The 16,689-nt window shown below is 42.7% G+C and overlaps 1 protein-coding gene across 1 annotated transcript; it reads right to left on the bottom strand.

The window, feature by feature from the left end:
- Positions 1–11,473: 11,473 nt before the first annotated feature.
- C7H10orf53 (chromosome 7 C10orf53 homolog) lies at positions 11,474–16,286 on the bottom strand. The gene is made up of 3 exons (XM_090057803.1): positions 15,811–16,286; positions 13,816–13,935; positions 11,474–11,827 (listed from the first exon to the last, which is right to left on the bottom strand). The coding sequence occupies exons 1-3, from the start codon at positions 15,902–15,904 to the stop codon at positions 11,763–11,765; spliced, it is 279 nt and encodes a 92-aa protein (XP_089913929.1). The 5' UTR covers positions 15,905–16,286; the 3' UTR covers positions 11,474–11,762.
- Positions 16,287–16,689: the final 403 nt, after the last annotated feature.

Here is a 16,689-nt window from a genome sequence, read left to right as displayed (position 1 = left end):
GGGGGAGCCAAGCAGTACCTGGGTGGCTGGGGCTGCCCTGGAAGCAGCATCACTGGGAAGCTGTGTGCTGGCCAGGGCTGGGGCTGTCAGAAGGTGTGGATGGGAGCATGGTGCAGGTGGGAGTGGATGTGGCTCTGTCCCATGCAGAATGCTGTGGGGGCAGCCACAGATCCAATCAGTTGGTGGGCCAGATCTTGCCTACCCCCCAGTTAGTGAGTTTGACATACTGCCAAACTAGGGTTCACGCTCTACCTCTGCTTTACCTCACTTTGCCAACTGAATGTAAAGTACAAGAAAGAGCAGAGATTTTAGGGTTTTTTTAGTGCCTTAAATTGATATGCTTCTAATATACATTTCTGGTACTCCAGGAAGGTGATATGTGTAGGTAGTTAAAATTGATTAGAGGCCTATTAACACTTGAGGAATTTTATAATAGCTTAAGTTAAACCTTCTGTTTAAAGAGAATCTGGTTTTGAGTGAATGATTTTTGTCAATGTCTGCTTTACAAAGAGAGATAAGAAAAATGGTTTTCAAAGCTCATCCTGTATAATACATATATACACTTGTAATCAGATTGCCTATTAAGTGCACAGGTTTGGATATAAGTTCTGTAAAGATTTGGATGTAAGCATCCTTGGCACCATCCTTAGGTTTTTTATATTGTAATCTCAGCACAGGTGATTTATATATAAATATATATAAATCATATAAACATACATTCATATATATATATGAATGTATATTTATTTAAACCTTTATTTTAATTAAATATTAAATTTACAGAGTTAAAATTAACAAATTTTGCAAATGGTTCCTACAGCACTTTGTGCACTGGACTTGAAGCATCATTGAGGGGTCTTTTGCTCAGAGTTCAGACTTACTCAGTTATGTATTTGTAGGGTAATCATGGTTTGTCCCAGACAGCAGGGTTGTGCGAAGCTTCAGGTGGTGATTTGATTTGGAGGAGATTCAGCTCAATTCAGTGGCCCTATCTCCGAATCTGAATTGAATTAGCGGACCAATTTAAAGGTATGAATCAACTGAAAGCTCTCCAAATCAATTTGCCAGCCCCTTCTACCCCTGCCTGCTCCCCCAGCCCCTCCATGGCTACCCCTGCCTGCCCCAGCTTGGTACTTTAAAGAAAGCCCCGGTGCTTACTAGGTGCTGCTGGGAGGGTGGTGATCCCTGCTGCCCCCACTGCCCCACGCTGCATGGGGGGCTCTGCACGAGCTCCCCGACCTTCCTCCCTCACTTCCCCAGCACCTCCACAGGTGCCCTGTCTGGGCCAGCTCCAGCTCTTCAAAAAAAAAAACTGAGAAAAGCCCCAGGACTCTCCACTCCTGCAGCAGTCTCAGGGCTTTGGGGGGGATCATGCAGAGCCCCCCCCCATGTGGTGTGGGGCAGTGGGGATGGCTCCCTGCTGGCAGGAGTGGTGAGTCCAGGGGTTTTCTCCATTTTTTTTTTTTTCTTAAAGGGCCAGAGCCATTGCTTTCTTGGTTCCGGATTTATGGATCCATGGGGAGCTCTGCAGGCCAAGAGGCAGGGCTCTGCAGGCTGGATGTAGCCTGTAGGCCATAGGTTGAGCGGTACTTGTGTAAACAGATCAATATCGATCACTCATATGTAACTTAGAGATTTGGCATGAATGTTCAGATACAAATTTCTTTCCTGTTAAGATCAGGAAGATAATTTTTGCAGTGACATAGTATAATCTCCCCTGGATTTCCGTCTAGAATAAAATATCTGACACCATACTTATAGGTAAGTCAGTTCCATGACTTACAAGTACATTACAGAATTCTAGCCAATACAACTGTACAAGGATAAATTCAATTGGTATAATACTAATTTCAATCATTAATTTCCTAATTATATTAATTCTTCAAATGAATAGATTTACTGCTGTGGGTATTTGAGAGGAATGAAATAAAATAACCTAATAAAATGAATATATAATAGTATATAACCTCAAAGAATCAAAATATATGCTTAACAAAAGCTCCCAGGAGTCATTTTGTAGGTAACTAATGTCTGGTAATATTATAAGGATTTTAAGCTGTATTTTAATAACTTAAGAGGTAAAGTGAATATTTTTTGAATGTTTGTGCTGCAACCATTTTTTGTTCTTGGTACCAAAATGTAAACTAAGTTCAGAACAATTTTAAGTAAAATTATTTGCAGTGTTAATTCCAGGGTGTTGAACACTGAATATCTGACAGCTCCTCTGGAGAGTTTTATGGTACAAGCACAGGCACCACGTCAGCAGTTTGGCATCTTGACTGAAGCAGAATTGGTTCAAAGACCTTATTAATATGACTGAGCTTCATATTATACATGGGATGATCTCTGATACTAACAATAATCTGGGGGAAACCTTTGTGTATCTAGTGCAACATGTCAGAGTTCACATATGAAATATATAGCACAAGGGTATTTCCTTTCTCTGTGTAGGTTAGTACCAAAGTAGTCGCAAATTTTTTACAGTTTTACTTCTCAAATGGCATTTTATGTCAGTATTTTTATGCAAACTCTTCTAAGTTACTTTGTGGAAAAATTCTTTTGTTGCCAAAATAGTTTAGAATTTGAGATGGATCTGATCCTAATGTCTTGGACAGAAATCAGGGCTAACGCTGTATGTGAGAGGGCAACTCTCTCTCTCTCTCTCTGCCCACTGCTTTGATAACAGCATTCTTAAAGGGCTTAGTCCGTTTGTCTGTCTGTAACACTCTTGGATCACTCTGGTTAGTGAAACAACCAATCAGAGTGTGAAGTGCCACCTTGGTGGCAGGGATGGAGGGGACGGAGCCCCCGCTTCCACCCCCATTGTCATGGCAGCACTCTGCCACCACCAAGGAGCAGAGCTGGAGGGAGGACAGCAGTGCTGGAGGCAGCGGCAGCATGGGGCGCTGGTGGAGGGGGACGGAGGGTCAAGCTTTCTCCTCCCCCTCCTGCTTCTGGGAGGCGGCAGCAGTGCTGGGTGGTGGGTGGCGGCACTCTGTCCCCATCCCCCCATCATTCTTGATGGGCAATTCACTAAAAACTTGCATCATCTCCTTTTTATTAGTCTATAAACTGTCTGAATTTCCAATGTTTCCTACCAGTAGCATTTGAATAATTAATTTAGTTTACAATGTGGATCATGCTTCTTTTAAAATGTCATTGGTGACAATCAATCCTTCTTTAAAATTTTCTATAATAATGTTTATACTAAGTTGCATTGAATTTTCATGTTAGAAAAAGTGCTATTTTGTGTGTGGAGGTAATTCTGAAGTTTTTGTTCATGTAAAACTCAAAATGGCTTCAGTGAAAGACTTTTCTGAGTCTGGACTTTAGGATATGGTTTCTCTGTCAGTCACTACAGAGACTGTCACCAAAAACAGTGGAGCTTATCCCCATCTTCTCTTAGGTATGTGATAATTATCTGCATGAGAAAAATGGAATTGGGAATTCTAAACCCCAGTGATTTTATTTTTAGATATTGTCTCAAACCATTCAGATTCCTCATTAGCACAAACAGTACCAAACTCGTGTCTTTAGTGAACCCTGTACTAGAAACTGACCAAAATAAATGTATCTATTCAGAAAATGTATTATTGTTATAACTTCTATCTTTGTTATGACACCTGAGAGATGATACGTAGCCTTTTTGTCATAATCTGTTCCCTGGAGTTAATCTCATGACTAACTTCATATTTAGATTAGGTGGACATGTACACAGTTCATTCATGTATGTATGTTCTTTGTTTTAACAAACTGTTTTGCAAGAAATAATAGAAGTAAGCACTTTTATATTCAGTGGGAAGATGACCGGTTTTCCAATAAACCTTACATCTAGTGTTACACACACTCATGCACTTGCATGAGTAAACAGTCCTTGTGTAAATAGGCCTGTTCTATGATAAGCCATGTATTCCTAGCCAAAACAGAAGAATTGTGAATCGCATGTTTGTTCTTCTAGGTTACTTCCAGAACAAAGATGTGATTGGGTAGGGAATGTTCTCAAGAGTCTAACATAATGTCTTAGAAGAACCCAAAAACTTTAGTAGTTAAAGGACTGTTAAATAGCATTGACAAAAGCACAAGAATGTAGGCTTGTTCATCTTTTTAAAAAGGTGTGATTTTTTTCCCATGTAATGAAATGAAGGAGGCTTTTTGTGCTAAGTATTTTCCTGTAGTATTTGCACCCCAATTACTGCAGCACTTCAGTGTAAATAAGTGTTTACAAAATGCCTTTCTTCAGAGAACTGAAAAGCATTTTAATGAACACAGCAGTGTGTGATGTAGAGGAGTGTTATCAACGTTTCACACAAGGAAATGGATAGAGGTTATGTGACTTTCTCAAGATCACACAAGAAATCTGTAACGGAACCAGGAAAACATAATGCATGATAATGAAAAGAAAAAAACATCCCTGACTTGTTTCTACTTGAGTGCAGCACAAAAAGTAACGTTCTAACATATATGGAAAGCAAAATAGGCTTCCTGCTTGGACTTTAAATAACAGAGGATGATGATGATAACAGATCATTTAAAAAACACCACATTCCAACAATGTCCCTTTAATTGATTATACACTACCCCAGAACTGTGCCAACATCAGATATCTTTCTTCTGTTTTTCCAAGTAAATAACTAACAATGGGACTCATGAGTGATAGTGATTATTGTGAGGTATACTGTAACTTTAATGGACAAAATAAACAGAAGAGATGTCTGAGTAAACAATCTGTTCCTGTAGGCTTCCCCTGAGTTACTTACATGAACTGAAAGCACCTCAGTCACAAAGTTTATATATCATTTCCATTTCAAATGGTCTCTGTGCCTTTGCCAGTCCTTTGTGGCCAAGTCTACATGTGAAGTTTACTGCACATTAGACTAATCTAACATATGCAGTAAAACATCACCATCTACATGTGCACAGCAATTACTAAGACAGATACAAGTACCAGAAAACAGCACTTTAAACTAATGCACCAAAGCACACATCTAGACACTGACCTGGGAGCACATTGCTCCTGGTTAGCCTTGGCAGCAGGGAGCTGCAACAGCTGCTTGGCTTAACCCTGAGCTCCAGGGGTGGAGGGGTAGCTGTCCCCAGCTCTGGGGGCAGCTCTGAGCTGCATGGAGCTCGAAGCTAACCCCTGAGTTCCAGGGGGCAGGGAAGAGTTGGTCCCAGCTCCAGGGGCAGCTCCAAGCCTCACAGAGCTTGGAGTTAGCCCTGAGCTCTGAGGGGCAGGCAGGGAGCTGTCCATGGCTCTGGGGGGAGCTTTGAGTCATGCTGACATGGCTCGGAGTGGCCCCCAGAGCTAGGGACAGTGCCCTTTCATCCCTTGGAGCCCAGGCCGATCCTCCCCAACCCTGCCCATTCCCCCTGCCAGCCCAAAGCTGGACCCCAAATTCCCCCTGGCTGCTGCAGGGGGCAGAGCAGGGCAGGAGCAGCCCTGGACTGCACTGCACTGCTCTTGCTAGGCTCAACTTACTTTCAACCTGGGCACATGTATAGACGTGTGCCTGGATGTAGTTTATTGCACCTGAATCTACTGTGCAGGAAATTCAGACTCATTAATTGCACATATAGATGCACCCTGGGGGGAGGTAAATTCCATGAAATCATCCTCATTGACATTGGCAGGGTAGTTTGGGGGGTTCTGGGGGTTTTTTGGTCATGACTGGAATAGCTTGGGAATTCATTGCTTGATGAAATTCAATGACTATATGTCTGTGCTCCTTTAATTCTGTGAAATCAGTGCTAAAACTACTTGTGGTTTTAAATCTTGGGTGTATGGGGGGAGGAAAATGTGTTGCATCAACATATGAACGCAACAGCATATGACGTAGAAGGACATTATTAACATTTTGCACAAGAAAATTGATACAGGTTACATTACTTTCCCAAGATCACACAAGAAATCTGTAATAGAACCATGAAAAATGATGCATAATAATCAAAAGAATATCAAAAGGAGAGTGTTGCATTAATAGTCACTGTGAAGAGGATCTAAAAGCAAGATTCCCTCGTGCAATCATTCTCAAATGGCTGTGCAACTGCAGGAGTTTGTGCAACCGCAGATGGTGGCCAAAATTGGCATGCTTACATAAGCTGGTGCCCATCATTTGCAACACTGTTCATCATGAACAGGTTATACATTAACAGGAATTAATAAGCAGATTATTTCCATTGCTTCCCAATCAAAAACCTCAAACTCCCAGCAAACCAAAAGCCTCTATATTCAGTTCTGTGAAAGAAGTGACTGGAGTAGGCTTGTTACCGATGCTTGCTAAAGTTGTTTTAATGATTTATTCAACAAATGCTAAAAATTTTAACAACACTTTCTTTCCCAGTTTTCAGAATTGTCAAGTATGGGAAAACTGACAATTCAGTTGTTAACTCACTTCCTTCCCCCCAACCTTTCCATTTAGAGAAATTACTGGAAAACTGTCAGATTTTTTGGAAGCATTTGCAAAACACGAGGAAAATCATGCAATATAGCATAATCATGTTATATAAGATTATTACTCTAAAAGGGTAACTATTTTAGTTATATTGTGTTATTGTGCCATTAGCACCACTTGACTGCCAACAGCGCAACAGCGGGGCTGCAATCAACAAGGATCTTTGTATATTTTCCATTGTAAATAGTATTGAGGACAGGAGGGAGAGGCCCTTAATGGTACAATTTTTTCAGTGATTAAGAATACTTGAGATCCATTTCAGGGATCAGAAATGTGTCTTAATGAGACAATTAGTCAAGACACAAAGGCTGCATAGCAATTTAGTTGGGCTACTACTGGCACAATTTACTGCTGCTGTGTCCCTCCTCCTGATTTGACTTTTACAATAGATTGTGAAAGTTACTGTGGAGAGGATCTAAAAGCAAGATTTTCTTGTGTAATCATTCTCAAATGGCTCTTATTATCTGTGGGGCACTTCAAAAATGAAGGTGACTTCAAAATAATTACTTTGTTTTCAAATCTTTTTTTCAAAAGTTAAATTTCTGTGCTAAATACCTATCTCTATAAGCACAGAATATCCAGGGATTCATAGAGACCATGGCAATTAAGTAATACTTTTGAGCATTTGAACCCCTTACTCCAAAACAATGAAGTGGCACCTTATTTTTCCGTTTGTAATGGAACAGAAGATCTCCTACATGCTGCAAAAAACACTCAAAAACAGGGTTTAAGTTCTTACAAGTTCTAAATCCATCAAACTCTTAGTCAGATTTGATTTATTTTGGTCTTGCTGTAGAGGGAACTAGTGCATCAGCTTCTGCTACTAGCAAATCATTTTGTGGGATGATGTTACTGCAATCCCTTTTGAGTTGGAGAAATCTATGGATTCTCTTAATGTGCAATGCCTTCTACCAGATTTACCTTTTATCTCTGGTAAACTGATCACAGCTCTTTTCTATCCCAGAATCCTTTCATACCCCAAATCCCATTCTGTCAAAGGGGGCTCAACTTCCACTAATGTCATCAATTTGTGATCAATTTATCAACAATAGTTACCCGTGTGGCATCAGTGACTGGTTGGATGCGCAAGGAATGAAGAATCAGATTTTCAGGATGGTGCTATACAGTTGCTTTTTGTGAAGCCAACCACTACTAAGTTTTAGCTGAAAATATGGCTCCTAAGGATTTGCTTAGTAACCAATTATGGGGTTTCTGCAGATCCTTATAAGTTTCCCTCACACTATACCATATGCATTTTTATGCATACCATAGTACAGCAAAAGAACATATCAACTCTGAATTTAGTACAATATTTCAAAATGTCTTTACTTGTATGTAGTCTGATGCATTCTTTGGCACTTCCCTCTTTATCTACTATATACAGTAGAACATTTTAAGCCCACTGATAAATGGGGCCCACTCTGGCAGAATCTTTGGGCATCTATACACATACTCCAAGGTGGGGGAGGGTGCTTTAATTAGAGTGGCTCCAAGAGCGGCTCTCAGAGCAGGGTGGAGGGGCAGGGGGCTTTAATTAGAGTGGCTCTGCGTCTCATGTATTCAGCATTCTGCACTTCAAAATGGCAGTGGAGGTGCTTGAATTAAACCTTGTTCAATGATTTCATAGATTTCATAGACATTAGGGCTGGAAGGGACCTTGGAAGATCATCAAGTCCAGCCCCCTGCCCCAGGGGCAGGAATTCTGCAGGGATCATAGGATCCCAGCAAGATAAACATCCATATGTCTCTTGAAGGTGTTCAGAGACATCTGGATGTTTATCTTGCTGGGATCCTATGATCTTTAGTTAAAGTGGGCTTTAGTTAAAGTGCCCCCGGTGCCATTTTGAAGCACAAGAATGCTATATAGATGTGTCATGAAGGCTGCTGGAGTGTGTTAATTAACACGCTCCAGTAAACTTGATTCTGTTCTGACACATGCTAATTAGCATGCATCGGAGCAGACATCCAGCATATGTATAGGTGCCCTCTATGGCTAAGTACCAACAGTCAAAAAACCCAAGACCGAATTGATTCAATCTTCACAGTTTCGTCTAAGCTGTGTAGATTGAACCAATTAGCAAGTTAACAGACATTCACTTCTTATTCTGGAAATGCAGCCACATGCCTGCAGTGGCCCAGGCAGGAAGCTAGAGGAGGGGGCGACTAGAGCATGCCTTCCTGCTCAACTGAAGCACAGCTTGGGCCAAGGCTAGCCTGCCTATTCCTGTGAAGAGAGGTTTGCTAGGAAGGTACAAAGCATCCTGGCATACTGGGGGACTGTGAGTTAACTTGAATCTGGAGGGAATCTGGGACAGTAATTCAATAAACCAATTTAATCTAAGTTGGTTAAGTCTGATACTACATCCATCCTCGTTTATCTTAAACCAGTTTCAACTATTTTGAAAGCAGCTCATGTGCACTGAATTTCTTCTGTTGTTACAGATTTAAACTAGTTTCCTATCACTTATATCAGTTTATGTGTAATTTCTGTCCCTAGTCTATATGCCTAAACTCTACTGAGCCCAACAGATGTTCCAGGTGTGCTTGTGGGATCTGGCTTCTATTCTGTAAAGGATTATTTTGTGGTTAAACAATTAGTTTAATCAGGCTAAGAGGTGCAGTGCAGAATTTGCTGACCAGAAGACATGGGTAGGTAGTTTTAAGGCACCATTGTGCCCTCCTAATTCTGGGCTGCTCCAGGAGATGGAATGACTCCCAGTGAAACTTAGCCAGCTTTCCATGTTGCTACTGCTTTAACCTTGCATGCCTGCTAGAATTTACAAGAAGGTCCTGTAAAGACAACTTGTACCTTCCATATGTCCTATGCTGGGGGAACTCTATAGGGCTTTTATATTGCTCCTAGCAAGTGCTGGTCAGATGGGAGAACAAAAATGTAAGACTCAGATTTTTGTAGTGATCATTGTTAAGTACAGCACATCTGTCATTTGTCTCATTATTAATAGCTTTCTGTATATAACTTTGTACAGCTACTAGTGGGTTTCTACTGTGCTTATTCTGAGTTTAAATAAAGTCTCAAATGTATAGAAAGCAAAAGAGCTGTCTTTATTGTTCCTTTGGAAGACTGAAAAAAAAGTTCCTGCTTCTCACAATTTAATGACTGGTATGTTTAGTTCGTACCACTTATTGAAGAATAGGTTATTCAGTGCCTCTGGCATCCTTGAGTTATTAGTAAGGGAACACAGTAGGGCATAGTGGTGGTATTTTGACGGTGTTTCATGATTTTGCTTCAGATCCACGCTGTAGTGAATGCAGTTTGGTTACCTGTAATTAAGGCCTCGCCCTGCAGACCAAAGTTGGTAGGAGGTATTGTGAGTTACAGGCTTTTTCTCTAGCTCTATAATGGCCAGCCACTGTTTCATCATAGCTATGTTCTTAGAAACTACAGTTGTGCTATCTACTAATACCTAAGGATGTCTAATATCATGTACATTTTGTTGAAATGGTTGCACGATGATGCAAATGCTGATCCAAGGAGTTCTTATTCCAGAGGAAAGAAATATGCTTTGTTTGTTGACATGAACTAAACAACCTTTCAAGAACACCAGCGTCCTAGCAAAGAACTACTGGCAAACAACTGCATTAACCTGAGCCAAAAATTGTAAAGTGAAGTTGAGGTTGAAAACATGTATTAGAATTAACAAAAATTAGAGAATCAGAAAATCTGAGTTACCAATGAACTGTTGTGCCACAAACTTCAGAAGTAGATTAATATTCAGTTATGGTCATCTAAGCAACCTTAACCTGAGTTTATAATAATGTTATTCTCTCATCTTCCTTCCCTACGTTGGTGTCTAATGACCCAAGAAAAACTGATAGACCATTGAATCTTAATGGTAGATACAAAATTAAAAGTATATTTTTCTCTACAAAATGTTTCTAGCTATTAAGAAGGGTGGAGCTGATACAACCTCTATATGTTTGAGTAAGGAACTCCAAATCTGTGGTCAGTGATTAAATTAATCTGTTTGTTATGGGTGGCCAATGATAGTGAAAAGATTCTGGTTTTCATAGGGCAGCACGAAGGGCCAGATTTATCATTTTGATGACTGCATCCAGGCAGACCTGGATAGGTTAGAGAAGTGGGCAGATCTGAACAGAATGCGGTTCAACAAGGACAAGTGCAGGGTGCTGTACCTGGGGAGAGGGAACCAGCATTATGGTTATAGGTTAGGGGCTGACCCTCTCGGCAGCACAGAGGCAGAGAGAGATCTTGGAGTCAGGATTGACTCGAGGATGAATATGAGTTGACAATGCAACGAAGCCATAGGCAGAGCCAACCGCACCCTATCATACATCAACAGGGGCATCACTAACAGGTCCAGAGAGGTCTTGCTTCCCCTCTCTGTGGCGCTGGTCAGGCCACAGCTGGAGTACTGTGTCCAGTTCTGGGTGCCGCACTTTGGGAGGGACGTGGAGAACCTGGAGAGGGTCCAGAGGAGGGCCACTCATATCGTTGGGGGCCTCCGTCACCAGCCCTATGAGAAGAGGCTGAGGGACCCAAATCTCTTCAGTCTCCGCAAGAGGAGACTGCGGGGGGATCTTGTGGCTGCCTACAACCTTATCAGGGGCCAGCAGCAGGGACTCGGGGAAAGTCTGTTCAGCAGGGCCCCCCTTCGAGTCACCAGGAACAATGGCCACAAGCTGAGGGAGGATAGGTTTAGGTTAGATATTAGGAAAAACTACTTCACTGTAAGGGTGGCCAGAGCCTGGAATAGGCTTCCCAGAGAGGTGGTGCTCTCACCTTCCCTGGAAATCTTCAATAGGAGACTGGATAGGCACCTGGCTGGGGTCTTATGACCCTGCCCACCCCCAGGGCTCCTTCCTGCCCGTGGCAGGGGGTCGGACTCGATGATCTGTCTAGGTCCCTTCTGACTTATTGATTCTATGATTCTAAAAATAAATCCAGCCAGTTGACTACATGACAGTGTAGTTAAATTTAGCCTTAATTCTAAATTAGTCTTAATTTAGGAAGTGGGTTCTCATGATTTCTGTAAAACAACACATATTAGCCATCTAAGGGTTATAGAAAAGAAGCTAGAATACTTTTTTGATGTACATAAATGTATTAGAAACTTGTGGGAATCATTAAAATTAAGTAAGTATATAGTTAGTTCTGTAAGAAGATAGTATTCTTGTTTCACACATGGCGATATTCAATGCAGTTACATAGAAACCTGCTACGAGATATGAAAATATATAGAACTACATGTAGTCTGACATCTGATACCTTGTAAGATTATTACAATTAGTCTATATAATCCAGGGACAGAGAGGAAATGTGCCTGATAATCAACAGGCATTCAGCACTGCTACTCTGGCTTCTTCACAAAGTGGATCCAACTTGCCATCACCTCCTAAAGGAAAAAAATAACACTTATAAAATATTTGTAGAATTCTACTCCTAGTTTCATATCATATTTTTTTTAATTCTCTCATCCAACCCATTTTAAATCTACCTTTAAACTAGGTACCTGAACCTAGTTTAAATCTACCTCTTGTGTGATAGGTTGGATTCCCTAAAAGTGTGGCTATACTAATAAACCAAAATAAACCTGGATTTAATGGAAGAATTAATATTTTCCATTAATTTTGTCCAAAAAATAAGCAGGACTGATCTTGTTTAACTGCATAATCTGAGACTGAGAAGTACTTGCACTGAAGAATGTCACAAAATACAGAAATATTACAGGAAATGCATGCTGCAGACTGTCGGTAATTCATTAGCTAGAAGGCACTCCTCCTGAGGAGACGGTATTTAATCAATGCCCAAAATGAAATTAGAGAGTACTGAAAGTGACATCTTTTCAGATTAAAAAAAAAAAGTGGAAGTCCTTGCCATAGGTAGTCATTAGCAATGTCCATTGTGTTACTACACTGAGACAGGGATGGCTAGAAAATGGAAATTACTGTAAAACTTTCATGTTTTGGAGGTGAGGGGAATTCATTCTGAACTGGAACAAAGTTAAAAAGAAAAAAAACACAAATTGTTTGTTGGAAAGAACTTCCAGAAGAATTCTGCTTTTGGACTGAAATGGAATCTTTTTGCTTCCTGGCTGCCCAACCCAAAAGCACCTTTTTGATTTCAGTTTTATTCCTGAGGAAGAAAGTGGGAATGACAGGTGTCTTTCATGGGCTACTGGATGCTGAGTGGGGGGGCTCCACCTCCTACTTTGCTCTCTACCCTACTCCAGCCTCAGTGGTGGTTTAGCAGGTGGTTTAGCAGGTGGAAGCAAAGAGCTGGGGCACTTGACTTCCCTGCCTCTCTCTTTCCTCGCACATCCTGGCTGCAAAGTAGATGGGAAAGCTGAGCACTCCAGTTCTCTGCTTCTCTTCATAGTTTCTAGGGTCGGAAGGGACCTGAGTAGATCATCGAGTCTGACCCCCTGCCATGGCAGGAAAGAGTACTGGGGTCAAACAACCTCAACAAGGTGTTCATCCAGCCTCCTCTTAAAGATCCCCCAGGGTAGGAGCCAGCACCACTTCTCTTGGAAGTTGGTTCCAGATCCTAGCCGCCCTGATTGTGAAGTAGCGCCTCCTGGTATCTAGCCTAAATCTACCCTCTGCCAGCTTGTGACTGTTATTCCTGGTCACTCCTGGTAGTATTCCTGGTCACTTCTTGGTCACTCTTCCTGCCCTGCAGTCTCTGAGTGGAGCTGAGGAGGCTGAAAATAAAACAAATTTCCACGTTCTGGCCAAACTCTAACACAGGTTACTGGATCCAGTAACAGTATTCTGCAGCTTCACTTGGAACATTCTGCTATGCTTCCTGTTTTAAATTGCTGCAGATTTTTGAAACTCTTTTGTCCCAACCTAAATGTGGCTTCATTAAATCTATAATGAAATGTCTTTATGTATAACTGTACCACCTTCCTATTATTTTAAGGAGGCTATAGTATCTAAGAAAATATATTATATTCCCCGCTCCTGTAGTATCTGAGTGCCTCACAATCTTTACAATGCCTCTCTGCAGTAGCTAAATACTGTTATCCTTATTTAAGACCCCAGGCACAGAGACTAAGACTTAGAACAAAAAGGTATTGTTGCATTGGTTTCAATGGAAGTTGGGCACCTAAATAAATTTTGAATGTAAACCTAAGTGTTTTGCTCAATACTGCAAAGGGAGGAAACTTAACCCAAATTTCCCAAGCAGTGCCCTAACCAATGGACAATCTTTTCTCTTATGTGCACTTTATGATGGCTTATGTATAAAGAACTGAAGAACTGATAGGCATTAATGTTAACATTAATTAAAGTGACAATTTAGAAGACAGAACATTTGACATTAATTTCAGAATGAAGTAATATCTAATGAAGGGTACAGCAAAGAAAGTCTGGTACTTACCAAAGTTGAGGTCTTTAATATTGCACTGGAACACAGTTTCGCCATTCACTATGAGTTCTACAACATTCCAGTCTGGTATCTCTTCGAGGATAACTTGATGTCCATCTGCTTCCAGCACAGCTACAAAAGACCAGAAAACCAGCCTTCTTTTGGTTTGTCATAAACTTTTGGTATTTCTAAATGTAACTGCTCATGATGACAAGCATGAAAAAATAATGTCCAATGCAGGAAAGCTCTGTGCAAAATTCCCTACAAATTGTGGTTGTAATTTTGTAGTTTCATGATTACTACATTAGTGGGTCACCTTTGAATGAACTACTCCATCCTTTCTTTGTTCTAATCTCATTTTAAAAGGCAAGACATTTACTATGCACTTAAATATGCTATTGGCTGGTATAGCAGTCATAAGGAGCACACTGAATTAATTTTTCACTCTAGTATCTACAATTTTGAAAGAAAAGTATCCAATAAATGTTAAAAGGATACTACTGTACAGTTGGAGAACTGAGCAGGCAACTGTATTTGTGTGGCGTGTACAGTGCATCCTGTGATTTTCTCAACATGATTTTTCTGAGATTTTTCTAAATTTGTCTGAGAATTAGGATGAAACATGGTCTCTGCTTATCTTTCCAAATCTCCGTTTAAGCCAAAAAATTATTATTTTAAAAATCTTTATGCTGTGTTGCAATGGTCCCAACTTTCCCACCCCTCCCCGCCCACCACCGTAGTCCAGACGGGCAGTGCTGTCTCTGTTCACAGGCTGGATCCAGCTGGTGGTCCTAATCCATTGCCCAGGGAAGGAGCAGTGGCTGGATAGAGCCTGCATGGAGAAGACGGAGTAGCCCACCCCTGCAGGGGAAAAGAGGACATAGCCCAATGGGGGGGGGGGGGCGCACGGCAGGGAGGGGGTGCATGGGGTGGACAGGGGCACAACCCTCTTGAGGTCTGGCAGTTTGGCAGGGGGAGTGTTGCCATACTAATGACTACTATTCCTCCACCTCCAAATTTTCTGACCTGGGGAAAGCCCTGCAAGCTGGATTCCAAGGCCCCATGGGCTGCATTTGGCTGGTGGGCAGGAGGTTGAGCACCCCTGGTCTATTTGGTTTCCCACAATAGAGTATCCTGGCGTGTTAATGCACATTACACAGTGCTGTCTTAACCAGCCGTCCTGCAGTCTTGCTGAATTTAAGTAATACAATTCAAACAACATGATGGATTGGTTTGGATTTTCATGTATTTTGTAAATTGCCTTTTTTTCATCTTATTCTGAGTATATTTCCTGGCACTGGAAATGCACCACGATAAAATTCTAGCATCAGTTGCTCATCAACTAAAAAAAATTAAAGCTAATTTCTAACTATTTTGTTCAGTGAAGGCCTTGCCGAGGGAGTGCAGGCCTACAGTAAACCTCTGGTAGAATACATTCTTTTAATGTGGATTGGGTCTTTTCCTTGTCTATGCTCTAGTTACTCTTCCTTTCAGGAAAAGTAGACAGAAATGCCACCTTCTCATCTCTAATCCCTTTAATAATTGCTCTGTGTTTAATTTAGTTAGCATAACTGAAGCTGACTGTGCCCACCATGATTGCAGCACCATAACTTAACCGCTGAAGATGCTGCAGGAGAGGACTCTGGCCCAGGGGATCCTGGCTCTTTGCTGGGCAGCGGCTGCTTGGAACCCATTTGGGGAAAGGGGCAGGGAGCCACTGCCAGCAGCTTGGAGACAGGTGGGTTGACAGGACTGCAGACAGAGGTGCTCCCCTCCTCTGAGAATTATGACAAATTCTTGGGCCCCGTTGCTAGTTTTTTGGGTCTGTTCTTTTAGTGTGGGTCCGGGCCTTTCTTAAAGGGCTCTTCCCCACCTCTTCTTCCCCTCTTCTTTTGGACACAGACCGCGTGCCCACGCCCGGGGGCGGGAGAGGCCGCCGGGACTCCACCTCGTGCCCCGCAGGGGCCAAGAGCGGAGCGGGGCCCTGCAGCCCCCGGCCGCACGCACCTCGCAGGCCCCGCAGGCGGCCGGTCCAGTGTGCCAGCTGTCCGCAGCGCCGGGACAGGCCGAAGCGCAGCAACACGAGCGCGCCCGGGGGCATGGCAAGGCCAGGCTGGGGGAGGAGCCCCAGCGCCGGGGGCAGGACGGCGAAGCGGGGCCTCTGCTCGGGCCTGGCCTTGAGGCGGCGCCCACGGGAGGCTGCCCGTCTGCAGCGCTGCGCGGCCTCTTCGTCTGGTGCTGAGGGAGCCCTGCCCTGCGCGGGCCGGGCCCGCCTGTGGGGCCAGCGGCGTCGGACTGTTTAGACTAGACTTTTTTTTTTGGTCTGGTTTGTTGTAGGTTTTGTTTTTTTAAACTGGATTCTCAGCAGCGAGCGCCGAGCCGAGGCCCGCTCGCGCCCCTGCCGCGCTCCTCAGTGGACCAGAGCGGGGGGCGACGGCGCTGGGGCCCCGGTGAGCGCTCGGATGGAAGCGGCGGGGAACCGGCTAGAGGGGTGTTCACACTTCCAGGGAGCTGGTTGTAGCCGTGTTGGTCTAAGGACACAGGAAGATAAGGTTCTCTGGGTAGATGCGATCTCTCTTATTAGTCCAACTAAATAGTAGGAAAATGTATTTATTCCCCCCGCCCCCCGCAAATTTGGCTTCTGTTCCACCCAGGAGAGGTTACACACCCCAGCAGACTCTCCCTCTGCCTGAAGAAGGGTATTTGTGCCCCACACCTTGCAAAGAATGGTTTTTGCAACTGTTTAGTTGGTCTAATAAAAGCGATTGCATCTACCCAAACATCTCTTCCTAGCAGGAGTGCCATTTTTATCCTGTGAGGATAACTTTGCATGTGTGCCTGGTTTACATTTATTGCATGAGTCCCCAGTGAATTGTGTAATATATG

This window comes from Crocodylus siamensis, chromosome 7 (assembly GCF_052110815.1).
Source record: "Crocodylus siamensis isolate JL-2025a chromosome 7, ASM5211081v1, whole genome shotgun sequence".
Classification (NCBI taxonomy): domain Eukaryota; kingdom Metazoa; phylum Chordata; order Crocodylia; family Crocodylidae; genus Crocodylus; species Crocodylus siamensis.
Note: the sequence above shows the minus strand (reverse complement) of the source record. Positions and strands in the feature narration are given on the sequence as shown.